Raw genomic sequence first — 27,576 nt, 5'->3', positions numbered from 1 at the left:
AACTCTTTATTTGTACCAATAAGGCACAACTAATCTGCTTCCTGTAACACATGCAACTGAAGTTTTTCTCTTAAAAAAAAAAAAGCTGAGGAATGTGGGAAATTAAGCCAGTCATTATGTAGGACCATTTGAAGAGTGTAACATTTTAAGCCTCAGCTTGCAACCACGGACAGGTTTGTACTATTCAACTATTTTTAGGTTACCCACTTTTCTTTTGGTTTTCTTAGAGTTTTTTCCAAATGCCATGGAAAATGTCAGCGGAGCCTGAACCAGACATTTGTCCTTGTCTTGTTTCCTCACCACCTGTCTGTCCAGATTTGAGGAGTGGTGCTGAGGCGCCTTCCCTTGTCCTTGTATCTTTTTTTTTTTGTGCTCAAGTTTTCACATGTGCTGCACTAAAGTGCTTTTCTTTTATTCGCTTCCAACTGGGAACTTGGGTCCAGAATCTTCACTATACTTGCATCATTTGTAAATTAACAACCCGGGCCCCCTTTTTTTATTATTTTTTATTTACTCAAGCTTGCCGTGTTGACGCAGATTGGCTGTCAGTGGAGATCAGAGTTCTGCTTAGCAGAGTGAATACACAAGAAGAACCAGTGTTGCCTCGTTGTCAAACATGATGGGAAGAAAAGGTCCGGGAGAAAGAAAACAGTGAGGATTAATGGAGACAGAGTGATTAGGCACGGCAGATGCGCTTGTATTCATGTAGCATATTTTCTCTTCATTTCTCTCTCAGTTATGCCTTTCGTTTCAAATTTGAGTCTCGTTGCTCACCCCCTCTTTCACACTTGGTCTACCCTCTCTGTGCTCTCCCCCCCCCACTCGTCCTCTTTGTCTCTCTCTTTTTGTCATGCACACATAAAACGAGGCAATTGTTTCTGGCAGGTTGCTTGTGAAAGTGTGCTGTGATAAACATGCTGCCGTGGTTATTAATTTTGAGTAATGGCAGCGTCAGACTCTGGTGCCCTGATAAGTATCAGCGATGGGGAAACATTTGTGGCACGGCACAGACACACAATGAAGGCGAGCAGCTGGGGCTCATAGACTAACAGCTTTGTGAGAGCTACAGTTGTGTTCAGGCGCAGGTCCAACAGCATCCTCCACCTCCCTGCCCTTGCTCTGAAAATCCAAACCACTGACTGACTAAATCATATATAGCACAATCAGTAAAAAAAATATGAGGGTCTTGAGCCTGACTTTTTGAGATGATGCCAAGTCATTTTGCTGCTTCAGGGTCTTTAGTGTGATTGGAGTGTTGTTAATTTTGGAAGTCATGACATTTGATTTGTGACACACTGTTAGTGACAAACTGCTGCTGCTTTTTAAAGGATTGTGTGTAATCTTTGACTTTTATCAAGGTCTCTCAGTGACCACAGTAAGAAATGAATCAAGTGGGCTTGTGTTTGTGTATCTGTCTGCGCTCAAAATATGTCATGAACCACTGGATGAAGTTTAATGAAACTTACAGAGTAATCATGGAATAGACATTTACAAGATGGTTGCTATAACCAAGTGACCTTTAAAAATACAAGGATGGCTAAAACCCAGTAAAATTTACAAATATTTAGCTAAAATTTGGTGTGGTCGTAGCAGCTCTGAGTCATTTACAATGCACACTCTGGGACATGACTACTCACAATATCTCATTAAATTGTTTTTAAGGTTTGATCCGCACACGTCCAACTGCTTCATTTCTCTTAAGTCTACAACTCTGGCATGGCATGCATTCCTTCAAGAACAACTAGGCCTTTAATTTTCAATATCATAAGAATTGTTTTTGAAGAATAAAGAGTTTTCATTTTCTGTTCTCTATGTAAATCAGACTTTTTAACCATGCTGTACAGCACTTCTCCGTGCATCTAATAATGTTTTGGGGTTTTGTAACCTTAATAAAAATAGGAGTACCACTTTTGAATGCCATATTACTGTTTTGCATTAAATCCTAAACAAAGATTTATCTTGGCAGCTTTTAAATTACATTGTAGAGTGTCCAAATGTAATCATTACGAGGGGATCTGGGTGTCTCACAGCTGTTGAACCACATTAGACACAGGCCTTGAAGTGCTGTTATCTCACAAAATGAGTCATGAGCCAAACATCAAAATTTAGTTAAAATCCATGTTAACCAAATTGTTGAACTGTGACAACAAAATAATTGGTTTCATTTTGACCAAATGCGTTTCTACAGTGATTTGAATTTTTATCGGCCACTTCTGTCAGGCAGGAAAAAGGATAGCTTCAGCAGCCGAGGAAAAAATGGAAAAGATCACATCATTTAGAAATACGGTACTTAAAATTTGGCAGTGATGCAAAATATCTGTAGATTGAATGTATTTTAAGAAAGGGTTTGTGTCTCTTCTTTCTTTTAATTTTCTCTTTCATCTTCTTTTTTGTTTGTGTTTTGAGGTTTTATTAAATTATATGGTTTTATTATGTTCCAAACTGTCTGTGATTTGATGCTTTGCATCCTGAGGGTGAATACACCTAAATTTCATCTGCACTTAAATTTCACTTGTTTGACTATGAAGTCTGTTTTAGTTTGAATTTGTAAATATTCACCCCCTTTAAAGTTACCATTCTTATTCAACTCAGAGAAAAGACTATTGAAAGGTACAAGTCAGGGCATGGATGGATGAATTTTGCTTTCACTTTAACACTGAAGGAGGTTTTTTTTCTTTTAAATCTTTTTTTGTAAAGAAGGCAAATTTGCATTGACAATGATTGATTTATGATTGCAATAAAGGCCTAAAACATCCAAGGGGTGGATACGTGTTATAGGCCCTGCAGATGCAGTCAGTTTGTTTGGTTTTCCTTAAAGTTTTGTAAGAGTTTTTCTTGCTTGAATCAACACAAGTAAGAATTGAATTGTGACTGTTTGACACTTTTCTCACCTCTGAGCATTAGCAGATGCCTGTATACCTTTGTGCTCATGAATGCAATGGACTATGTCCGAACCGTTGTTGGTGTTTCTGTATGAACATTTATATAGATACATGCTGTGAGTCTGTGCTGAACCAAATGTGGCCTTTAGGTTTTATTGTTGACTCTCACACAGGGAGCATCTCAGCTCTTCCTCAATAAATAAAATGGTCTGTACTATGGACTGTGTACATTCAGTCTCCAACTGGAAGTGCAGGTCGTTTAAAAATGATGAGTCACTCACAGTCAGGAGGTATGAGATGTAATCACATACAGTACAAATGTTCTCATGAAGCGCTTCATTGGCCAGAAACTGAAGCACTGGTCCCATGTTGGTGACACCTCTCTGCACGTCCCTTGTGTTTCTTCGCACTTGGTGCAGACATTTTTTAAGCATTTTATTTGAATCTCAGAACATCCAATTTACTTTTAGATCTGGGATTTTTTTTTCCCCCTTCAATGAAAAGTCTTCTCTTATTTCAGTGTGCGTTTAATTGTCCTCCCAAGAAACGCTCAGTTAAATTGGGCACAAAATGGTGCAAATGGGATATTAAATTGAGTCTGACACAGTTATACAGACGTGAAAAGTTCATAGTGTATGAGTAATTCTCCTTTTGGGCATGCCAGATTGGTTTTGCTCTTCTAAAAGCAATTTTTTGTCAGGATTTCTATACTTAAGTTCAGATTTTTGTGAATATTTTTAGTTTACAGGTGGTACACAGCGGGGGCTGCGGCTTATTATGGTTATCCATACTGTGGGGTCAAAACTGCCAGTTGGATCTAAATGGTAAAGAGACCACGGGGCTTGGCTGTCCTTGTTTCACCATGCTGGAGACCTGGCATTTGGCCTGTATTTGAGGACCAAAGCTGTAATTTTCCCTTTCTCTTTTCTTTGTGGCATTTTGGAAGACTGGGTCAGATGAATAAAACAAAAACCATATTCATAATAACGCTTTTATATGCTCATCCCTTTATGCCTTATTTCCTTATCATCAAATGAGCACATGTCCGCATGCCCTTGTTCCATCCCAACAGCACTTTTTATATTATTGCTCTATTCTTTTCTTGTAAAGCTGTGCTGGTTTATTGATATACTCCCTTCCCTTCTTTCCTTCCTTCCCTCATTTCCCTTCTCGCCTTCCTTTCAGCATTCCTCTTCTCCCTCCGCTGCAGTGATTTGTGTGATCGCCTTCTTCTCACCCACAGCACATCCGCTGCCCTACAAATGAGAGCAGGGAGAGCAAAGGGGAAAGCATGATGCAGGGCCCAAGGAGCAGGGTTTAATGAAGCCTGCCTTAATGAATTTACTGCTTTCCATTGAGCCACACTGTCCCATGTGACGGACCAGAACCTCAGCCATTGTGACGGAGGGCTCCCTCTGCTCTGCTACCTGTTTGTCTGACACTTCTGTAATTAGCCACCGCTATTGATGAGAGTAATTGTGTATTGGAGGCGTGCTCTGTTACAGAAGTCTCAAAAGTGAACATTTTTATGCAAATGTTCAGAACCAGGCCTAGATTAAGGAAATTACGAAGTGTTTCCAATGTTGGTGAAATACTGGAAGGGCATTTTCTACCAAAGAAGAAGAAAAGAAACGGTGGGTGTCACAGCATACTAAATGGATGAAGGGGACTGTGTGTCTGCTCTGATTTGTTTGGTGGGATATTTGAGTGTGTCTTAGTCTCCCGGGGTAAGGCTTTCTGCAGCGTGGCTGATTTGCTATTTCAAATTGGTGTTTGAAACAGTGCTCTGTGGTGGGACTTGAATAACAAAGTAAATTGGAGTTATTAGCTGCTATTGTCGCTCACCTAGTTTGTATTAGATGTTCCTCGGGACAAATACTTCGCTGATTGTGGTTCCTCTTTGTGATTTTAGTATGCATATGCTTATATAGCGCCTTGGCCAGCTGCTTACATACCATTCCGCTATACTGGTAAGGATGGAAGGTACTTGGAACATCTATGTTTTAACTGTTATCTAACTGTATTATGTTTTTATTACCTTAGAATGAAAGTGTATTTGCTGTCTATTTGCAATTATGGCAGGAAAGCTGTATTATTATCAGAAAGAGTGGATGTTTCAATATGTGATGTGTTTTATGTTTTCAAATGTGCACGAGCAGTTTCAGTGGTGTCTAGCACCTCTATTTGATCAGCTATGCCCTGCACTAGCCAAGTGCCTTTCCCCTAGAAGAAGCTTGAACTTTCCAAGTCATTTCCAAGTCATAATGAGCCAGACACAAGACCTTGTTCACAACAAAGAGCACTTTCCTGCGTAATAAATTAATATTCTACATATTGTCTCTGTGGTTGCATTCCTGTTCTCACGTTTAAGATCACATTTGACATTCTATAAGTGAGAAACCCCTTTGACTTTTAAACATTTACTTTTTTGGATTTGAAGAGGGTTTTGGCTTATCTGATGGTCTTCTCCTAAAGTACGCTGAAGCTCCTGTGTTTTTCTTTCTTTTTGCTCTTTTTGCTGTCGGAGGTCTGCTTCCATTATGTACTAAGCCTTTGTCAGATTGCAAGGCTGTGAAGCAGTCCCCTATCTCCACCGGTAACAGTGGTTTTCAAGTCCAAGTCTATTCAGCTCACGCCGCCACCCTTCAGAGACTGGTAATAACTATTTGCTCTGGCTTATACATTCTCACCTCTTGACTTACATTTTTTTCCCTTGTTTTCTCCCGTCTCCTCATTCATCCTCCTTTATTTACTGGATCCACTTTTCCTTTCCTCGATCAATTTGTCCTTTCCTCACCCCATTCATTCCACCTTGACGTCATCTTTCCTTTAGTCAAAGACATGACTGTCTAAACTCTTCTCTGCTCCAAGGTCCTATCAGAGCCCCAAGAAGCCAAACACTATTAAAAGACGTCCCCAGAGCCTTGCCACTGTGTGCATTTGTATCAAAAGTGAGGATTTTTTTTTGTGTGTTTTTCAGTGTGAAGATGGAATTTTGTGGTAATATGTGTATACTGACAGTTTCTCTCTTCTTGATCCTGTGAATCATCGATAATATTGTGAACTCTGGTGGGAAATTTATTGGCAACAGTTTCGGATGATTACGGAAACACTCTGTCCAGTGGGAGGCAGTAAAAAAGATTGTGGCGGTGGGGGGTGTTAGAGCAAAAGCAAGAGCTTGCCATAACCCAGAGAGAATAAAAATATGAATAGAGTGTGGTGTCTGTGACCTTGCGGTATGAGGTTTTGTGTCCCATGGTTTGCTAAATGGGAAAACAAGTCAAGCATTCACTGAAACAGACACACACACACACACACACACACACACACACACACACACACACACACTGCGACCAAAAGTTAAAAAAGCTGCACTCTGTCTATGACTATTGAACACACAGTTACATTCAGATAAATATACCTACCCTCAAAGGGCCTACTGAGCTTTTCTGTCAATGAAACAAAATCTTAATAAAAATCGAAAACAGTCTTCTGAGTCCCTCAAACAGTGCACTCAATCATTTAGAGATCTTAACTTAACAAGAGAGATTGCAGCATAAATAGTTTTCTGTGTTTACAGGCTGCCTGACTTCTGTTTTGATAGTTTATCTAGAATAATAGAAATAGTGTAAGTTACTTGACTATACAGTAGTTTTGAGAGCTGTTTTAATGGTAGCTAATATGTGTTGCAGTTACAACACTAAAGATTTATAATTTTATCACAGTAAGGCAAAAGAAATACAGCATTTTCTCACACTGGTAAGTCATTTATTTTCTCCTTCTGCTTTTATCAGAACTACTGTGTCCAACTAGCCTTTTGTGCCCATCATAAATAGGTGGTGGGGGAACGTATGAGCAAATCTTCAGTAGCATTTACTGCAACTGAAGGGGTTGATGCCTCATTCTTGTCCGCCAATCTTCATTTGACTTTTTACTTTCCTGGCAATATCCATTTACTGTGGCACTGATATCTGCTCAGAATATTTGTCAGGAAACCTCATCTCCCATTCTCAATGTGGCATAAAATATTTTCCACTCAATACTTTTTTTTCATTGTGTCCTGCCTCCGGAGTGCTCAAGATTTTCTCATCATGCTCTTCCTCATATTTCACTCCGTTATAACACGTCTTCAGCAGATAGTTGGACTGCTTTGACTTTCATGTGTAAACAAAACTGCAGAAGAAGTCTGGACACTGTCCCCCGTATTCTCTTGAACATCTCCGGTGTTAACATGTGAAAAAGAGTTTGGTGTTAAAGCCTGAATAACAGTTTCAAAGAAATTCTGAATGAGTCAGAATTTAAAAGGTTTTGGATGACGGGTAAAACGCCTTCAAGGACCAAAGCAAGTACAGTGTCTTTCTGACCAAGCATGTACAATAACCCAGAACCAATTTACCAGCAGCTTGGTTTCATTTTTATTTTTGATATTTTGCTTTGAATTGCATTCATATAATTTATCCTTGATTAGACTTTACAGGGTTAGAATTTAATCTCTCTCTCTCTCTCAATCGCATCAATTTTGGATTTTAGGGTATTTTCATGACCTGACTGATCCAGGTGTCCATTTAGAGAAAGTGATTCAGAAAGACAGACAAGGAGAGAGAAAGATCTGTTTCATTTGTAAATTGAAGGAGCTGTAAAGTGATGGCTGGTTGAGATGGCTACTTAAATGTGATAGGCCATTAGCTATTCATCCCTTCTGCACTATTAATGCAAGGTATGGAAAATGCAATCATGCAAATTTCTCTTCGATCAGAGCCTTTCATAGAGGAATAAATGCTGACAGCGAGGAGGGGAGGGAGCGTTAAAAATGGGCACACAAAGAAGTCTTATATTCTCTAGTTTCTCAGTGCTTTGCATTCTCATATACCTGTCTTTGTCCTTACTCGTTTATCACTGGCACTGCTGTTTAATTAAAACAATTTTATGACTTCGACTTCGTCAAGACATCAGGAGACGACGGAAGAGCTTGTTAAGTGTCTTTTTCAGATCTGCGCTTAGTCAACAGAAGTTTTCTGCCACATTACTGATCTCTGTAGTCATTTAGAGAAAACCAAAAATAGGTGTGGCACTGTTAAGCACAGTTTTCTGTTTTCTTTAATTAATAAATCATAATGTTTTGTAATTTAAAATATAAATTTTTCCACTATATTTGAACATAGGAAAAGTATGTTTTTCAATCAGTTATTGTACAGAACCTACACAAGTAACCTTGGGATTTTTCCCTTTTAGCCTGACTAACATTTTCAGTAGAGTGCTGATGAGATGATCAGTATCCCTCTGAAAGGTGTCCTCATGATTTCATCTTTTGAAATTATTTTGTTGTTGATCCAGTGGCTGCAAACTATCCGGTCCTTTGAGACCGTGAAGCTACCCTAAAGCATAACATTTACAAGCCATATGGTCAAACAACTTTGTCTTGGAATAATTTGTCCTCAAGCTCTGTATTTTTGCATCCAAGTTCAATGGTAAATTGTGGTTTGGATAGCAAAGGGTTAACCTACCACTCAGATCACTTGTGTGCAACCTCTTAATGCCAAGAATTGCTAAAGTTACCTGCTTTTTGTACAGCTTTGTGTGCGCTAAATACCCAATTTGCACTGGGGCTTTACCATTGCTCAAAAATTTGCAGTCAGTGCAGAAGAAGAATGCCAAGGTACGAACAAAAACAAACAACAAAAAGGCAGACTGATTACAACTGCTGGCAAAGTGCTGCAGTGAACAATTGTATACAGTAAATGTAGCACACTATATTGGTCGATTTGTTTGTTTTGCAGCACCTCTACACCTTCTTTCTACTTGGTTTGCTTCTTTTGTCTTTACTTTGTTGGACTTTACAGAGTCGTAAAACCCTAGTTTTGAGTCTTACAAAAGATTGTGCTCTGTTTTGGTGTCTCATAAACTTCTAAATGCTTTAAACGCTTATTGATCTGTTACTCCTCCTCTACTTCTTGGCTCCTATTTCATTGTCTGACCTGCATCATAAATAAAATGGCCACACAGGCTCCTGCATTTTAACACGGGGCTCATTTGATATAAATGTCTGGTAACAGATAGGAAACACTTTTAATATTTGACCTTTTTTTAAAATCTAACATTTTTTTTAATCAGCTGGAGATTAACAAGTTTCAGTCCCTAAATAGAATAAATCAAACACTCTTGATTTTTTTTCTTTTTTTTAAGTAAAGATTGTTATCTCACATTTGATCAGCACTCATCTTCAAACAGGAATAGAAATAGTTTTAAGAACACCATTATTCCCTTTAGGAAAAGCCAAGCTGTTTGATTTCTTTAGCTGCTTGGTTTTGTGAGGTTTGAATTTTTGCTACTAATTTTTATAGTTAAGGGCAAAACTTATTTTTTCCTAAATTCTTTCCCCCCTTCTTTTAGGACTTAGATGTGCACAACTTCTTTCCTTTTTATCTTCTTCACACACACCCACCCACCCATTCACACACACACCCACACACCCATATATATGTGTGTGTATATATATATATATATATATATATATATATATATATATATAAATTAGTAGACATTACAGGATGGACTTCACTATTTACCCCAATGTGGAAAAAACAATTGAGTGAACAGACAAACAAGTTTCTTTACATTATATGGAAATAATAAGAAGCAGTAACTATGTATTTGAGACTTATTATATTACATTTTGTGAGTAAAATTTAAAACTATTATGTTTTTAATTGTGAAAGTTGTTACTATGCATCTGTTTAAGGCACTGGTTAGAAATAATGAATGAATCAGTGTATGCTATTGTAGTGTATTTATATTATAGCATTTTACTTATATTCAGTGCAACAATTCAAAACTATTTAACTATTGTATAACATTGATTTAATTTGATATTTTTATTTTATTTTGGTAGTCACAATATATTACCAGCTAAGCATTTTCTTTTTAAAAAGTTTGACTGTGTGATTGTGCACCTTAAAAGTTTACTCATTGCAAAGGCACTGCAGTAATCTACAATCCTTTTTCCTTTTTTATTGTTAATGTAATCTTTTATTTGGGGACATTTTACCTGAGGTTATAACTCTGCCAAATTATTATATCCACATTAGTACAAAATATTCAGGAACACCTCATTATAAAATCTAAAATCTGATTTGGAGTTTGAAAATGTGATTACACATATAATAAGGTCAGAAAACTTGCTAGCTTTGTAATTATGCTGACAGTATGGGAACATACTTATCTCTTTAAGACTAATTTACAGTGTGGAGGGAAATCAAAGGCACGCTAGAGAACAGACTTGATTGAATCACTTTGTTTATGTTCGATTAAGAAAAGTGTTTAACTTAATTTAACAATAGTCTGGTGCTTAAAATCTGCCTCTTAAATGTGTCTCAGTTTCCGTGTCAGCCCCTTCTTCCTTTATTGGGTGGGTGAGATATGGTTCCTCGTGGCTAGACACTTTGAACAATTGAACCTGACAGAGAATTTCCCAAAAATACTTTTACAGCCTCTCATAAAATACTTCATCAGGCCTCAAAAATTGTTGATTAGCATATTCACCTAGGACGGGCTAATGCAGTACACTTTAAATTAATAAGCCACTAACTGTACAGCATTTCATGAGCGGGAGAAGGAGAGAGGTGGTGAAGCAGAGAGATGGATGCTTTCTTTTCCACCTTGTGAAATATGTAATACATCTTCATTTTAACAGGTGTTGTAAATGTCAGGGCACAGATATTCTCTTAATGAAAAGATCACCCCGTGTCCAAACTTTGACAAATGTGTCTGGTTTGAGCTGAAAACTGGGGACTCGTCTCCCAGTTCCAACAATTTGAAGCGTTAACAAACTCAAGCTGTTGCTTCCTCCTGTGCGGCTCTCAAGTTGATCGGTTTCAGATTAAACCCTGCTGCATCATTTGATGTTGCTGCTGTGGCGGTGTCTGGTGCGGCCACTGGTAAAATGTTGGTGGGGTGGGGGGTTGCTTAACCTTCGTCTGTCTCGTCAGTAGTCTCGGGCACAAATCCACAAATGAATGACTTAATCCAAAGTTGAATCAGCTTCAAATAACTGTGGCCTTCATCTCTGAGCATGAAATGAGCCTGTTTCATATGGTCCAAGGATGTCCATGAAATGTGAAATTTTGAATTTTCTTTATATTGATTCAATAGCCTGGTTGCTAAGCAGCAGCGCAGGTTCCTTTTGACTCGTGTGCACTGGATCCCCAAAACTGACAGATCTTTCATCGCAGTTTGATGTTGCGCCACACTGTGCTGTAAGTGGTTTGGCTGACCCTGAGTTTAGGAAACCATTCATTTCTGCACATAATTAATGCACTTCATTAATTTTATGTTCTGTATGGCATGTTTTGTCGGTTGGCTTTTCATTTTGCCAAAGAGAATGGAGGGAATTCTTATCTAAGCTCGTCGAACACTTCTAATTTTCACTTTCGTGTTTATTCACTAATTGACAAATGCAAAATAATGTATCTATTTTTAATCGTTTACATGCACTCCTTGTCTCCAGAAGATATTCATTATAGTCAGGATATTTTTTTTTCTGTGTTTGAAAAAGATCACTTTGCAAATGTAAAAATAAATAACTTGATGTGATGTAGTCATAACCTTGAGCTCCTTGTGTGGGATGTTCAAAGCTGTATCTATCGTGCTGGACTGTGATTACAGAAAAGGTTAGTGTGTGTTTGAGGAGCTAAAAAGTGCTAGTTTGCCCTCGAACCTCTCAGCAAAACTTCCTCCCACGGTTTTATGCTAACTTACAACAATGTCACTGACATCTCAATTTGCCCCTAAAAGCTGTACCGCTCCGTGCCATTACAGAGCATACGCTATCACGCCACATCCTCGAGGGAAGTGAGAAGAGGGAGAAAATGAAAAATCAGCATATAGATGTGGCTTTGTTTTCCCCCCACTTTACACCACGCAGGTGCGGTGGTTTTGTCATTATGCACACTGAGAGTGATTTAGAATATATTATAATAAATATGGTTTCACACTCCACAGGAAAAGAGCACTGTCTGTACTTTACACAAGCTTCCTGTCTGTCTTGTTATTTTCTTCACTCATTCACTTTATATACATTTCAAAGCTGCCCTCCACAGCTGGGGAAATTAAAAGAAGGTGAATTATAAATGAGGATTTAATTGATCCAGCTTCTGTCTGGGCAGACTGTATCGCTGCACCCTTGATATTAATACTTTGAGTCAACAAAATCAATATGTTCAGCTTTGAGAATCCTAAGGAGAAGGAAACAGAATTTACTGTATTGAACCACTCTGGACAGTTTTTATGCTTAAGTGGAGGAAAACAGATATCAGCATCTCGAAAGGCCAGAGAAAATAAAATCTCAAACATTGTAAGGAAAAACCAAAACACCTGTTCTCTAGCTATATATATAAAGCACTATATTTAAACAAATATTGTAGGGTTAGGTAAAAAAAAAAATCATTTGGGGTCAAATGTGAGGCCAACAAAGTGTCTTGAACCACAGGACCACTGAGGCCTCATATACACTTCTCCGGATACTTTTTAGAAAACAGAAACTTTCTGCCGCGTTTGCACATCTCGTCCCCACACAAACTGAGTATTTGGTGAGGAAGAATTCCTAGTTTTAAAAAAACACTTTTTTAAGTGGGGATTTTTAAAAAGTCAGTTTCTGGTAGAATCGTGTGGATGGATATAGCAGCCTATTTTGTGCATAACGATTATCATACTGGAAATACAAACAGATGGAGCTGTTTTTACCGTTTTTCTGGGTCTGTCTTGTTTTATCCTGGTGCCATTAAACTTTGACTGTGTGCTAAAATGCTTAATAAGTGAGTGAAAATGGCAATGGGTTATGAAAAAAACTAATTTGAAGAAAGTTTTTAAATAAACTAAGCATGTTTTTCCTCTTTATTTTGATATGTCATTAATGTGGACATTCTGGCATGGGTATTGGGTTAATTTTTGTTAGAATGTGCAGACAGAGAAAAAAATATACAGAATATTATAGATGGGGTCTGAACCACTCCTTCAAAATGTCTATGGCTTCAACAGATTCCAATGAAAATACTAAGTAAATTTTGCTCTCTCCATGTCCCCATTAACATTTACTTCTTGTGATGAGTGCGTTCAGGGTCTCTCTGAAAATAATTCTTAAATTAAACAGATAACAGACTCCAGAGCATGTATTTTTATCTCGTCAGGTTTCAAGTATCACTTTCCAGCTCAACCCTCGTGTTCACATCTTATATGCAGTCTGTGGGTTTGGCATGCAGTTAAGATTCCTGGCCAGCATCAAATCAGGGAGTTGCGGTGTTTTCTTAACCTCCTAGATTTCCTGGATCCCACAGAAATGGATTTTCTTCTAATAATAGTGCTTGAATAAGAGACAGTACTTTTGGATAGGCTGACATTTTTTTCTCTGTTCTCATTGGGGTCAGTTCATTAAAGAAATGTGCAAAAGAAACATTTTTTTTCCCCCCTTTTGCAATGAAATATAAATTTAAAGCAGTAGTTCAGACCTTTGTCTTAAAGTGGTCTTTATGAAAGGTTATGAACAAAATTATATCTTAGCAGCTGTAGATAACTTTTAGAACGACCTCAGTTTTGGAAAATAGTAATTAGGTCTGACTGGATTGACAGTTTAACGGCTTGTCCAAATGGGGCTAAAATCAAAGTGGATTGCTGCTGTCTGAAAACATCTCCAATCTCAAAGGTTTTATAGTAGTTCATGCAAATGATAATTCATAAACCCTTACATCACTGTCAGTTTTGCATGACTCTGTTATTCTTGAAGAATATTTTAATACTCCTGCTTGAAGTGCTGCAGGCTGCACCAAATGTGCTACAGCTAGCTGCTGCAGATGCTATTTGTGCTTGCAATAACAGAAATTCCATATAAATAATTGTGTAATGCAAAATTACCAGTGGTGTAAAAGTTTATAAACAGTGGTTACATAAATCACTTTGATATTTAGAGACTGAAGGTGTTTTAAGACTGCAGCAACCCACTTTTGTCCGGCCCTGCTCAGACTAGCTGTTAGTTCGTCAATCCAGACAGAATTAAACTCTTTCTCTCCAAACTGAGGTCATTCAAAGAGCTACTAACAATGGGTACAATGATATTGTTGACAAACTTACCCACAGCAATTGATTTATTTTAGGTAAAATTGTAAATGATTATTTTGTGTTGGAGAATAAAACTAAAATGTAGAATTTTTGTTTTTAATATCTGCTTATCCTTTAAACCCCACAGCACAAAAGAGGATGACCTGAACAGAACCTGTTTTTTGTTACCTTAGTCTACCTTGTTGTGGCAGGGCTATTTTTCCTGTTTTTTGTCATGCTTTGTGAGAGTGTGTGTCTAACGGCTATCCTGCAGTTCAGCTGCTTCCAAACATGTTCATCTATCACAGAAAAAGGAAGAGATGGAGGGACATAAAGTGAAGGAAACAGTGAGCGAGAGGGATGGGTGCAAGAATTAACAAATGTAGTGACCACTAATGGCTTTATTGGAATGATACCAGTTATTAATTATACTGCCCTCTCTGAAGAAAGACAGAATAAAAAAGAAGAGGTTGAGTTAAGGGAGGAGAGCAGCAGCAATCTGTAACATGCTGTCTCGACTAATAGCCAGAAGTCAGCTTTTACTGATCACTGAATGGCTCTTTCTGTAATTGATGGGATGAGTGCGATGCGTTGTGTGTTCTTTGTGCGTATCTGCTTTCAGATGATGTTTGTTGAACCAAGAATGTGGGTGTGTGCTTGTTTCCCAGCGAGTGTCTGTGCATGTGCTCATCAGTGGTGCGCACTGGCAGTAAATCTAATCACTCTCAGTGTTTGGTACCGTGAGCGGAAGGCTAATATCTTCCATGTCACCATGTCTTACCCAGGCATGTCAGGAGACGACCTGTCCTTGTCCCTTTTTCCTTCCCAACTCTGTTTGTCCATCTGTTCTTGATCTTTTGACAGAAGAAGCATCTTTTCTCCTTCAAGGAAATAACTTTTGACAGAGTCAGAGATCACTGCAGCGTTGCATTCATCTTCCTTTGCCGACAGTGAAGCTATAAAGGGCCTTGAATGTTTTTGTTGGAGGATGACTGTGCATCAGCATTTCCCGCCTGTGCTTCACGCAGTATCGTTAAGCACATACTGACACCCGCCAACATACACAAAAAGTGCTCACGTAATCCTCTGCTAAGTGATTTTATCATCTGAAAATGAACACCACAAGTCACTGCCATTGTGATTCAGTGTGCATTTTTTCGCCGTGTGTGGAATTAGCTTTACGACCCACGTGCACAGCCAAACCGCTGTTAAGTGGGGGGAAAAAGCAATGACTTATCGAGATATTTCCCCAGTTTTCTTTTAGATGCTTTAGAGGCTCTGCAGGCCTTTGCACTTCTGTTAAGAAAACGGTGAAAATGTCCAGAGGGAATGGAATGATTACAGTGTCTCTGGATGGAGCTACTTCCACTCTGTGATTAACCTCGGGTGGTGTGTGTAGTGTTTTACCAGGCTGTGCTTGGGTTTTTTTTGTCTGTGTGTATGTGTGCAGGTGATTGGGCCTGAGGTGTGGATCTTATGGAGCCAAAGGGATGATTACACTGAAAAGGTCAGATTTGTCTCCTGTTCCTGCAATTAACACAGCAGAGGAGGAGACAGAATGGAGAAGTAATGCAGACAAACAAAAAGAAAGACCAGGAACCGGGGTTAAGGAAATCAGCCTGCAGGTTGCACAAGAACAGGAACGGGCCATATAAATAACTTCATTGCAACATCAATGGGAGCTTGATGAAATGACCAGTTTTTAGATTCGAGCACATGTTGGCAAACATCCCTGCAGTTTAAAACTTGTGTAGGCTCCCGAGCACAAACACTTTTTTGTCTGATTGTGTACAGATCTAAATTCATGTTTGAGTGCTCCTTTGTGATTTTGTGCCTTTCTATACTTGTATCCTTGCAGCATAAAAAGCGAGTAAGTTAAGTGCATGTCAAAATGTGCCCCATCGATGTGACTTGCGAACACTTGTTTTGTAAGCTTTTCAAAGTGTTTTTGAAGTCATTGTTCACTCAAACAACATGTGTTTGTATCCCCCAAAAAATTCTCAGCCTGTATAAATTTCAGACAAGCTCCGTCTCTAATGACCGCCTTTGGCACATTTTTAATCACGTATCAGAGTGAAGAAATGTTGTTTTGTACTTTTGTGCTACTTGAGTGGATTGTGACAGATTTTGTTTGGAGTGACACCACTCAACTGAAGATTACAACAGTTCTGACAGGTGCCATGTTTAAAGTCAAGGTACAGATTCCTCTGTGACTCAAACAAGAATAAATTGGACTAGAAGGAACAGACTGCTGAACTTCAAACCACTGAGTTGTACTTCAAAAGCTGCCTCTTCATATCCTCTGCTCAAAGTCAACACTGACATTGTGTTTAGTCTGTGTTTGAAGGATGCCCAAATTGGTTGTTCTTTGTCAAGGATTGTTCTTGACTGGAAGGTTTGGAGTTGTGTTTAATATAAGTTACAAGGTTTGGACTTTTGACCTGTCTGCCTTACAGTAAAACTTATGAAAGGTGAAATCTGAAGGGTGTGAGGGGCAACAGGCTTAACTGAACTCACTGTTTACTTACTGCCAGAATTAGACAGAGTTTGAGATTCAAACATACTGTGATACTACCTTGGTCACATAAGGGTTTAATTACTGATATTTGCACGGCGTATTCTTGGATGTGAGATTGTCCATCTGCAACATGAATACAAGGAGCCGCTTTCCAAGGAAAATGTAAACTCTTCACTTGAAGTTAGGAGGGGAGGTGGTGTTATAGGTTACTGAACTTATATTTTGGGCGTCTAAGCTCAAGTCATGTCTGAGACCCTCTTTTCTCCCACTTAATTACATCAACATTTACATCAATCCACAGGTGTTTCATTCCTGATGGGAAAGACTTGGATGTCTTCCATCAATCATTGTATAAGTAGTAATTATGCAGGTTGAGACGAGAAGTTGTTTAAAACAGTTTGAAGGCTTAATTGTTTGTTTAGTAGTCTAGTCTGGTAAAATATCTTGGTGTGTGGCTGCTTGTTGTTCTGGACAGGTTGTGTTGTGTTGCACAGCTGAGGGATTTGCGTTGTCTTCCTACACCGTCCTGACAGCGACGAGCTCATTATTTCCAGCCAGTTCTTCTGGGAGCGTGTTACGGTTCCCTTTCATGCATGCGCACACTCACCCAGCTCTGGACCACTTGACCTTGGTTGCTATGACAGCGACGGTGAGGGCTGAACCGAGGTGTCAGTGTGTCCCTTTGATGAGTCCCAAGGCCCGCCATCCCCTGCCCACCCGTGTTGTGCGTTTGTGTGTATGTGTGTAATGATGATTAATACCTTTGTTTTGAAAGCCACCAGAGAGTTGCTCTGTGTTTGCTTCTAAGTGTTTGTGTGTTTGCCTCTGAGCGTGAGCATGTGCTTTCCTGCGTGCGGCTCAGTGTGTGGGAGCTCTGCCTGTTTGTGTGCATCAGTAGTCTCAAAGTCTCGTACCCTCCTAGCTGTCACCAGCATGATTGTTGTTCGTAGTTTTGACGTCTGGCACCTCATCCCCGCTCTTCATCAGCCTCTGTCTTTGGTTTTAATTTAGTTTAGTCTCATCTATTACTTTTTCTGGTCACTTCCTCTCAGTCTAGCAGGTTAAATTGAACATGTTTAAAATGTTTTGAAAAGTAGAAAGGTGGTGGTTTTAGCTTAACCAAAAAGCAATTAGGGTGACTAGTGGAACCTCTTTTAATTAGATGTTTATCTCCCAGCCTTTCAGTTCACTGTAAGTTTCAAAGATCCTCATTAATATGTTTTTGTTAAATTAGTCATGATGACAAATTCAGATTGCTTTGCAAAGAAAAATAGTAATTCAGAGGTGCCTCAGCAGGCATGTGTACATGTTTGAGCTTTCTTCTAGGTAATTTATTGTTTATATCTGACACACTGTTTAAATCACTGATTGCCTTTATTAGCTTCTCCCCAACCTTCATTCTTTACTGCTACAATGAACCAATTTCCCCCGTGGGATAAATCATAAAGTAGAACTTAGGAAAACAGACTGCTGCACATAAATTGCTGTTTGAGAAAGTGGAAGCCTCTGTAATGACATAGGTGCATTTATAAGTAATCTTTCGTTTACCATAAACATAGTTTGTCTAAAAGCAAATGTATTTTGTATACTGTATTTTCTTTTAATGTCTAGAAAGATCTCAGGTTCCCTTTAATTAGCATTTATCTTTTTTCTATAAACTCCATAATGGCTTGGTTCGGTTTGACTGTCCTCAAAATGAACACATTCATTAAGCAATGACTGATGAAAATTGGGTTCACATTTCCTTGTCAATTAATCTCTGAGGCACATTTTACTCCCTGCATACATTTAGTTCTAAGTCTGACAGTCTATGTTCTGCAATATATTTTCTTGAGGGTTGCGTCGACTCAGTCCATTTTTTGCCCATTGTGTGCCCTACAATTTTAAAGAAGTAAACGCAGCTATCACCATGTCCCCCATGAGTTTATGACTGTTTTCATGGTTTTGTGTTACAGTCTAACAAGTAAAGAATATTCCTAGGAATCAGTCAGGCGGTATGGCTGGAAAAACACATTAATAATGAGTGTACAGATTATCTAAGAATGGCTTTAAAATGTCCTTCTTGTTTCAACTTTTGACTGATCTCATTGTTCGTCTCTGTCTTTTTCATGTTGTGGCTGCTGTTGCTCCACAAAATCCAGGTAAGAGAACCAGCCTTTACTGTCATACTTTTTTAAACTCCTCCCGTTTCATTTCACTTTTTGTCCTGAAAAGTGTTTTTTAGCATTTAATTTCTGCCTTTACAGTAAACAGTAAAGACATTAGTAAATGAGAAACAATTAGTTTCTCATCATCTATAGCATACTTGCACAAAACACAATGTTGCTATGTAGAGAGAAACAAAGTCCACTTTTTCTTCACCTTTCCCCTTTCTTTTCATCTCTTGATCTTTTTTCTCTCTAGCTAACTCTTCTCTTTCTGGCCCTGGTCTGAAAGCTCATATTTAATACCTCACTTATGTTTATTGGCTCCACATGAAAAACTGTTTTAATAGCTTTTGGACACTATCCACCCTTCTCTCCAAACTCTGATTTAATATGGCTTCCTTTCTATCATAACTTCTGCCTCTTTTCCCCTCTTCATTTCTGAATTTTCTTCCTGTCATCTATGTTTTTTCATGGTTGAGGTGTAGAAAAGCTGCAGGATAGGTTGAGAAATAACTGTTTCCTTTCCCAGGCCTGCTCTGGTTGATATAAGCGAGGTCAGGCTCTGCTTTAGTCAGATGCAGTTCTTCCCCTGCGGCTTTCACCATCTGTAACTGCTCTGTGCTATCTGAAATGATAATTGGCATCTTTTATTGTTTTTATCTATCGGTTCATTTATGCATGTGTCTCCGAAAGGGAGTGAAGTGTATGACTTTTTGCATGAATGTTTAGTTGGCAGTCACCACTGTATTTTGGAGTACTGTGCTGGCACAAGTGAGTTTTAGTTGCCCTAAGTGCAGAACACCTTAGGAGGTAATGCGATTAGAGGAAGTGGGGACAGGGGATTTGTTCGGTAAGCATAGAGAGGAACAAGAAATACAAAAAATATGGGATTATCAGAAAAATGAAGGGGAAAAAAGTGCTCTTTCTGGCAACATCCTATTCAGGTAGCATCAATCCTCAGGGAATCTCCATCAGAACCAGTTTTCGCACCTCATGAAATGTTGGCTTGGTCAATGAATTATGCAGGTCAAGTTCATGGTAGTGCATCATAAACACAAATGTAGTAGAATACAAATAGTACTCCAGATCAGAAAGATCTAAAAGAAAATCTTTGTCTGTATTAGTCTTTCATAATTCTTTTTGTAAAGTGGGAAAACACCATAGTTGCCTTATAAACATAACATGTTCCAGCAGTGTAATTAAATGTACACCTAAAATCCCTCTGGTTTATTCTTGCTAAACAAACTCTTTCCTTCTTCATGTTAAGTGGGCCTTTAATTGATGATGGCTAAGATGCCATCAAGAGTCAACAGTTCATTTAATCTCTGGGTTTAGTCCTGAAGGTTTGAATTGATTTTAATGAGAATGGGTCCATACAGTGTGTTCCTCAAGAGGAACTCAAAGGTAAGGTTACAGATTGGCCATCTTGGTTTCTTCCTTTTTAGAGGTCATTGTATTTAATGGTGTTTTTCTTTGTTCCTTTTCACGTTTGTGAAATGCTGTAACTGTGATTTCAGATTCCAGTGTAGTATTTTCTTCTGAAGTCTCACTTGCTTCACTTTTTTCTTCCTGCTTTATGGCAGCAGAACATACATTTTCCACAGGCTGAGATAAGTTTGGCTAGAATGTACACACTTCAAGTATTTTGGTTTCACAATTAGTTTAAACATATATTTGTGTCTCCTTGAGTTTATACTGCTTCTTTAATTTAGCCTTTTGATTGACCCTCTTCTGCTCTTGTAATCCGATGATGTTTTATGAACTTGCAAGGGAGGAAAAAAATAAGACACAGTGGATGAGAGCTAATGTCCTCTGTGATGTGTGTTTGTACTCTGTTCACATTCCAACTATAACAATCTGAATCATCAGTTAAGTCCTTTATAAAAACCTTTGGTGTGTGTTTCCAAAAGAATTTTGTGTCTTACCCAGAAATGAGGCAAGGAGAAGAGGCTGAGCTTATAAAAGTCTTCCATCAGCATGGGAAAGTATGTGCGGTCTGGGCCTGGGCTGCTCCATACTTTGTCTGCGTGTGTGCACGTTTACATTTAGTGGATCTCCTGTGCAATGAAGTCTGTGTTTCTGCTCATGTGTAGCTTCAGCTGGGTCTTTTTGGCCGTGCGTCAGTGAGGTTGCAGCACCATGGTTTCTCACGCTGGTCAGGGGAGCTCGTAAAACAGCCAATGAGAGGTTGATGTCATTCACTTAACCACAGATGGGCTATTTGTGTTTCTGCTAATGAAGGAATGGCCGAATAGACAGATGGACTTGGTTTTGAACTTCACAGAAAAGTCTTAGCTAAAGACACATTCAGTGACCTATATTACTGCACAAAACTTTTTCTCTTTTCCTGACTGTTTTCTTTTTTCTGGGTTAGACTAAAGAAAACATCTCAGCACCTATTAGCATAAATTTGGGCTTTTTATGAGTAGCTGTAATGTTTTAAGGAGATGTAATTACACAGTGTCCAGTTTCAGTTGCTCTATTAAGGTATCCTCTAAAATCTGTACTCCAAGCTGAACGAAACAGACCACACAGTGTTTTTGCTCACTTAACTTTCTTCTTTTATTTTTTGTCCCTATATCGGTTTTTTGGAATTGGCTCGTTGTGTGCATTAATTTCTCTTTTCCAGCTCAGCCTCGACAGTTTTGGTCCATTCATACCTTGCAGCACAAAGTCTTTGTTTTCTGTATTGTGTTTATATGTGAACACTTGCAATATTGGCATATTACCCACTATCAGAATCTCAGGGGGCATATGATGGTATGGAAATTTCATCAGCACACTTTCTAATAGTTCTGTAGTAATCATAGTCTGTGGCAAGTCTGGAAAAAAACAGAGGAGTGAAGAGGATGAAAGCTGCAGAGACAGAAAAGAAAGATAAGAATGTGGAAAACAGCAACCCAAATGGCGTAACGCTTAGCATTTAGAAGCAACAGCAGATCCATAATTCATGTTACTAATGAAAGCTAGAGGGTAGCCAGGGAGTGTGGAGGGGGGGCATGCTGATCAGATGGGAGGTAATACCATTATCATACAGATAGAGTTAATGTACGTCTTTTGCCACACCCCCTTCTCTTCTCTTCCCCTAAAGTACAAATGCCCCCCAGATTTTCAGGTTTGGTTCAAGTAAACTTATTGATATACGGTTAGGTTTGATAAATGTTTTTGCTGTTTTGATACTCCTACTGATGTGATACTTTGTTAATGGTTCATCTCCCAAACATACATAAAATTGACCTGCTCTTTCTTCTCCCAACTGATTTTTGCACAGCGTAGATGGATTCCTGTTGTGCTGGTTGTCACAGTTGAAGCTATTAAGTTTTAGAGTAATACCTTTGTTAGAAGACTTTATTTTGGATCCACAACTCTGCTCAAAGCAAATCACCACCTGGACCATCGCAAATCCTGTCCTGTGTCTCATAGTGGAGACATGCATTGAGGAATCATTCTTATATCAATTCAGTGACAGACATAAAACCAAATGTTTTGAACTTTTTGTCTCGTTAAAATACTCTGTTCCAGTTAACCTTATTTTAGCCAAGACAGCCTTTTGAGCAGCTTCAGTCTCTTTAAGTTTTGTGGTGAAAGATTGAAGTCTGCCATGAAAACTTACACTACATTTTAAGAACAAAACTCTGTTCCAACTTTGTTTTGTGAGGCTTAGAAACTTTCAGGTATATTTGTATTTTTGGAAAGCATCGCAGAACCGCTTATCATGTTTCCCTATCTTTATATTATTTCCCTTTATTTATTTGAAATGTTTGCAAGTTTCCCCTCTCTTTTCCAATCTCCTCTCCTCATTTTTAGTCTCTTTTCCTTTTTTAGTCTCCTCTCTTTTTCTGCCATGCCAGGAATTTCTGTTCTATTTTGTCCAAACATCTAGTTTGCCTTGGCCTCTTACCACAGAATATAGACTGAATGATTTGCTCCTATTTTGTTGAAAAGAGATGATATTGGCCTGAAAAGATGTTGAAATAACACATGCCATCCGCATGAAACTGGAAGAGCAAAGCAGGGGAATTTGTGTTTCATTGTGTAGAGTAGTGAGTGTGTATTTTTCACCGGGCCTTTGTAAAATTATGTACATGTGTTGTCCTGTGGTCAGCAACTGGGATAGATTTAAGGACCCCAGCTGATAACTGGGGCCATATGACTTTGTAGACAGATGTGGGGCTCAAGTGAACAACCTGAGAAAGAAAGCTCAGATCAGGATTCTAAATTTCTAAGTTCTAATGATCTCAATAGAGAATGGACATCAGGGCGTATGCTCAGTCTGACCTGCTTCTATAAGCTGTACATAGAAACTGTTTTTAAAAAAGTTCAAAAGGCTACTTCTGGAAACGCCGGCACTCTGCTGTTCTTCAGATAAGACCTGTTTCTTGACTTGGCAAAGTGTAACAAGAAAGAAATCATTTCAGACAGGATATTGCAGGTGTTTAGACTCCTGATCTTTGTATGAAGAATAAAGGCACGGCCAGTATTTATGTCTTGAACTTCACTTTCAACACATGCACTCACAAACAGAGGGAGGAGAGTGTCGCTCAAGGGCATATCAGCCAAGCAGAAAGGAAGTCAGGGTTGTGCTTATCATTTCTTTTGCCAAAGCCACAGAAGGCTAAAGGGCCTGTAGTCGAATAAGCTGCCCTCTCTAGCCTTTTGTCTGCTGAGACTCTGATGGTCAAAGACCCCGAGACTTCCAGCTTCAAACTGCCTGCATTTCAAAGTTTCCATTCAGACAGCCACTCCATCAGTCTGTCATTCACTCAGTCTGTCAGTTACTCCATCACTTAGTCAATATAAAGATCCTCTCTAAGGTCCTTGTGCCCACTGGTTATCTCTCCAGGGGTTTTCATGCATTAATTTATAAGTGTGGCCAATTCTGTGCAGGTTGGAGTCTGATTGGATTGTCACATCTCAGTTTTCTGAGATGCATTAATCTCATCTCCACATTTCACTTAAGCCTTCTTTAATGCTCCTCAAACTGAGGTGAAAGACTGTTTGAGGACCCGTTAGACACTGTCTAAACAGTTTAGAGATGTACTAATTTTTCACTTTCAGTGGATAAATGTAGCAAGATTCATCGAGACCATAGAGGTCTCCATGTTTGTATGAGTGTGTACGTATAAATATATCTGTGGTTCAAAAACCCCATGGCTCTTTTTTTACTTGAGCCAATCTAAGTAATGAAAGGGGTGAGAAGGGGGTACGGAGGTGGGAGGCAGCAGAGAGAAAAGCAGCGCTGGGTCCAAATTATAATACAAATCATATCAAGTCAATCATAAAAGCAGTTGAGATTTACTAGTTTCATTTCACTTCCCGAGATTCTTCAGTTTAATAGGGCAGCTGGGAGAAGACGGAGCAGTATCGCATTGGGTGAAATAGGTAGCATGTGCATGCATGCATGTGTGGGTGTGTTTGTATGTGCACGCTTTCTATGAATTACCTTCCACAAGGCAACCACTGGCTCACAGCCCCCAAGCTGGAGATAGAACAGTAACGTGCCGGCATCTATTATTGAAGAAGCTGAGCTGGTAGGAAGGTTACTAAACCCCTGTCCAACTATAAACACTGTGAAAGGGAAGAAAAAAAACACACATCTGCAGTAACTTGTACTAATAAAAAATACAAGCTTCCCAGATTAAAACAACACCAAACAGTTACTGCATTATTGTTTTTTATTATATTCTATATGCAATTTAAATTACATTTCGGTCAATAACACCTCTTTGAGAAATCTATTTAATCTTAAAGCCCCTTTAGTTGCTGTTCTGTACATTTCATTTGTATCAGTCCTCTTCAGCAGATGGAAACTGTCAAGTTGTTGTGATGTTATAAGATGCAGATGCTTCTGTAATTGACCAAACATTTCAGAGCAGCTAATAATTTTCTTATATGATAAACTGGGCGTTTAGGGATTGGTAGACTGAGAGATCGGGCCTTATCAACAGTACTGAGAGAATTACCTCGGTCTGTCCTGGTGAAGAAAGAGCTGAGCTGAAAGGTGAAGCTCTTGATTTACTGGTTTATCTATGTTCCAGCCCTCACCTGTAGTCATGAGTTATAGATCATGATTAAAAAAACAAGATCCCGGATACAAGTGATTGAAATAATCTTTCTTTCTTGTTTCACTGGGCTCATCCTTAGAGATTAAGTGAGAAGCTCGAAGTAGAGCCGCTGCTCCTCCATATGGAAGCCATATGAGCCAACTGAGGTGGTTTGAGCACATAATTTTATACTAGTAAAAAAGTAGACATCTATTGTGTTGATTTACAGCAACTAAAAGCATCTTGAGTTCTCATGAGCATTGTTCACTATGTGCAAACAGCAATGCTTTGCAAGACGCTAGGCTGTCATTTGAGAAGCACATTTTCTTTTCCCCCACCAATGTTAAGTTTAGATTATGAGTCCAATTCTTGAAAATTTAATTTGAATAATTGCTTTTCAAGTGTTTTGGCAGCTGCATGAATTTGCTTGCAAATAATAATAATATAAAAATCTAGTTTATAAGCTCTGACCTTGGGAAACCTGATATCCGTTGTTCCAAGTTGTCCTTCCCATGTGTGCGCCATTTTATGCACCACCACAGATTCAAAACACCAAGTTGACTCTGTAGCAGAGTATTGATGTTTGTGTTTACCCATGTATGACAGGCTGTTTGCTTTCCTTATCGCTCTCGATCACTGTTGTGATTGTGTTTGTGTGCGAGCCTTGTGTTTAGACATTGAGAAGTTCATTGTTAAGCTGTCTGAATTGTCTGAGCGGGTAGAGATGGACATCAGTCTATGTGACAGCCAACGATCCAAATGTCATATCTCTCTATAGACACCCCCACTCCATCATGCTGCCATAGAGGAAGTGATAAAAGAGAACAGAGAAGCATGAAAACTTGAAAACTTGGAAACTCAAAGTAATCTGAGTTGAGGGAGCGGCAGGTTGTTAAACTTTATGGTTTAAAGCATATAATATTGATACTGAGATACTTTCTTTACTGAAAACTCCTACAAGTTAGATGTGCAGTCCTGACTTTTAGTTTGATACAGCAAGTTTGTTTATGCATTTGAGTTGCATGATCACAAGTATATAACTTCATAATAACTCTGACTTTTCTCAGCTCTTCACTTTCTCCTCTGTCAATGTTGCAAACACCCTGGCATCTTGGACTGTTTCCCACAAATGAACTTGTGGTTATTAGGTCAGTTGTTTCTCCCCCATCTGAAGAAAGTCAACAAATCAGAGCATAAAGTTCCAGTGTAGGAAACTTGGTGGTCTCTGACATAGATGTGATAAAATATTTATGGTCATGTTTTTATTGTGTGTAGAAAATTAGAATAGCTGTTTTTAGCCTTAGATTAGGTTCTTTATTACTAAAGATCCTCCAGTGTGAGGAATTGTCCTGTCTTTACATTGGTCCAGAACCCAAACACAGACTTTAAGTGAAATTTTAACAACTCTCCATCCTGCGTAGTTAACTTATAACCCCTATCTTTTGCATTCTGTTTGGATCTGCTGCATGATGAAACCACGTTCACACAGTTGATTGATTTCACAGTGATTCGTCAGTTATCTGCTTGATTAAACTGGGGAGCAGGAATTCGTTATAGTTTTCATTGTATTTTTTTTCTTCTTCTCATATTTGGCATATTAAAGCAGGGCCATGTTATAAAGGCTACAGGTGTAGACATGTTCTGTGTTTAATTTTTAAACTAAGTGACACTCGGATCTCAGCCAGAGAGGGGGAAAAAAGATGTGAGAAGCATGTAAGCCACACAACACCTACTGTAATTTGGTTTCAGTCATGTTGTGTAGATTAAAATATGAAACTAGTTTCACGCTTTTTAGTTCCAGCATAAATGGGCCTTGGGATTCTATATAGTCAACATTTTTTAATTAAACTCAAATTAATACCAGAGTATGTTCTCACTGGTCTGTGGTGTTGAATGCTGGTTTGTCCCATGTATGTAAAAGTTGTTTTATTTATAATCATCTTTGACATTTTATTAAAACCGCTCGGTCTTGGCTCCAACAAAAAGTCTGCTTATTTTTACAGTGGACCATTGGCTTTTAAAGTAAAACTATGTGTTTCGAGGCTATCTTTCTGGCTTTGCTGATGGTGTGTTCCTTTTCATTTTAAATCTTGTCTTCAAGACTTGTGTCATTGTAAATGGTGCTAATCCCAACCGACTGAAGACAAACTAATATTTACCCTGAGTAATAAATGTTTACTCAGCTAATAAAAATGTTACTGCCACTTCGTTTCTGAGGCTCAAAAATCAAGCTGCTCTTTGTAAATATGCAGGTTTTATTTGAATAGATGATTAATCTATTTTTTTCTGTTTGTGTTGCCATCCATCAGTAACACCCATGGAGCTGATTTTCAATTAAAGCACCAGTTGTTGGGTTTCTTTTTTGGAAAAAAAATAACTACTTTAATTTTATTGAGAAATAGAAGCAAAGGTCCCGATCTATGTTGCATTTTATGCTTCAAAGGTTCTCATAACCTGATTAACTGATGCTTTAATCAAATGATTTGTCTTAATGGCCACGCTCTTATGAATATACAAGATGGAAGTGTATTTGAGGGGTGTAACTATCTAGGAAACATATCATGGAAACGGTGTTTACACCACTGGGTGAGCTTAATTTTCATTATTCTCTCCGGCAATGTGATTTTGCAAAACATTTACAGGTGCTGGTCATAAAATTAGAATATCATGAAAAAGTAGACTGATTTCAGTAATTCCATTTAAAAAGTGAAACTTGTATATTATATTCATACATTACATACAAACTCATTTATTTCAAATGTTTATTTCGTTTAATTTTGATGATTACAAATGACAACAAATGAAAATCTCAAATTCATCATATCAGAAAATTAGAATCTTGTGAAAAGGTTCAAAATTGATGGCACCTGGTACCACACTCTAATCAGCTAATTAACTCA

The 27,576-nt window shown here is 38.5% G+C and overlaps 1 protein-coding gene across 2 annotated transcripts in view; it reads left to right on the top strand.

Moving 5' to 3' along the window:
• fbxl17 (F-box and leucine-rich repeat protein 17) overlaps positions 1-27,576 on the top strand; it is a 197,042-nt gene that overhangs the window by 84,792 nt on the left and 84,674 nt on the right. The window contains exon 9 of one of the 2 annotated variants that reach the window (XM_037976027.1): positions 15,418-15,436. The exons of the other annotated variant lie outside the window; for it this stretch is intronic. Coding sequence (XP_037831955.1) covers positions 15,418-15,421 — 4 coding nt within the window. The 3' untranslated portion in view covers positions 15,422-15,436. Of the gene's footprint in view, positions 1-15,417; positions 15,437-27,576 lie in introns of those variants that run through there. 2 annotated transcript variants of the gene reach the window in all.

Source organism: Kryptolebias marmoratus, linkage group LG1 (assembly GCF_001649575.2).
Source record: "Kryptolebias marmoratus isolate JLee-2015 linkage group LG1, ASM164957v2, whole genome shotgun sequence".
NCBI lineage: Eukaryota > Metazoa > Chordata > Actinopteri > Cyprinodontiformes > Rivulidae > Kryptolebias > Kryptolebias marmoratus.
Note: the sequence above shows the minus strand (reverse complement) of the source record. Positions and strands in the feature narration are given on the sequence as shown.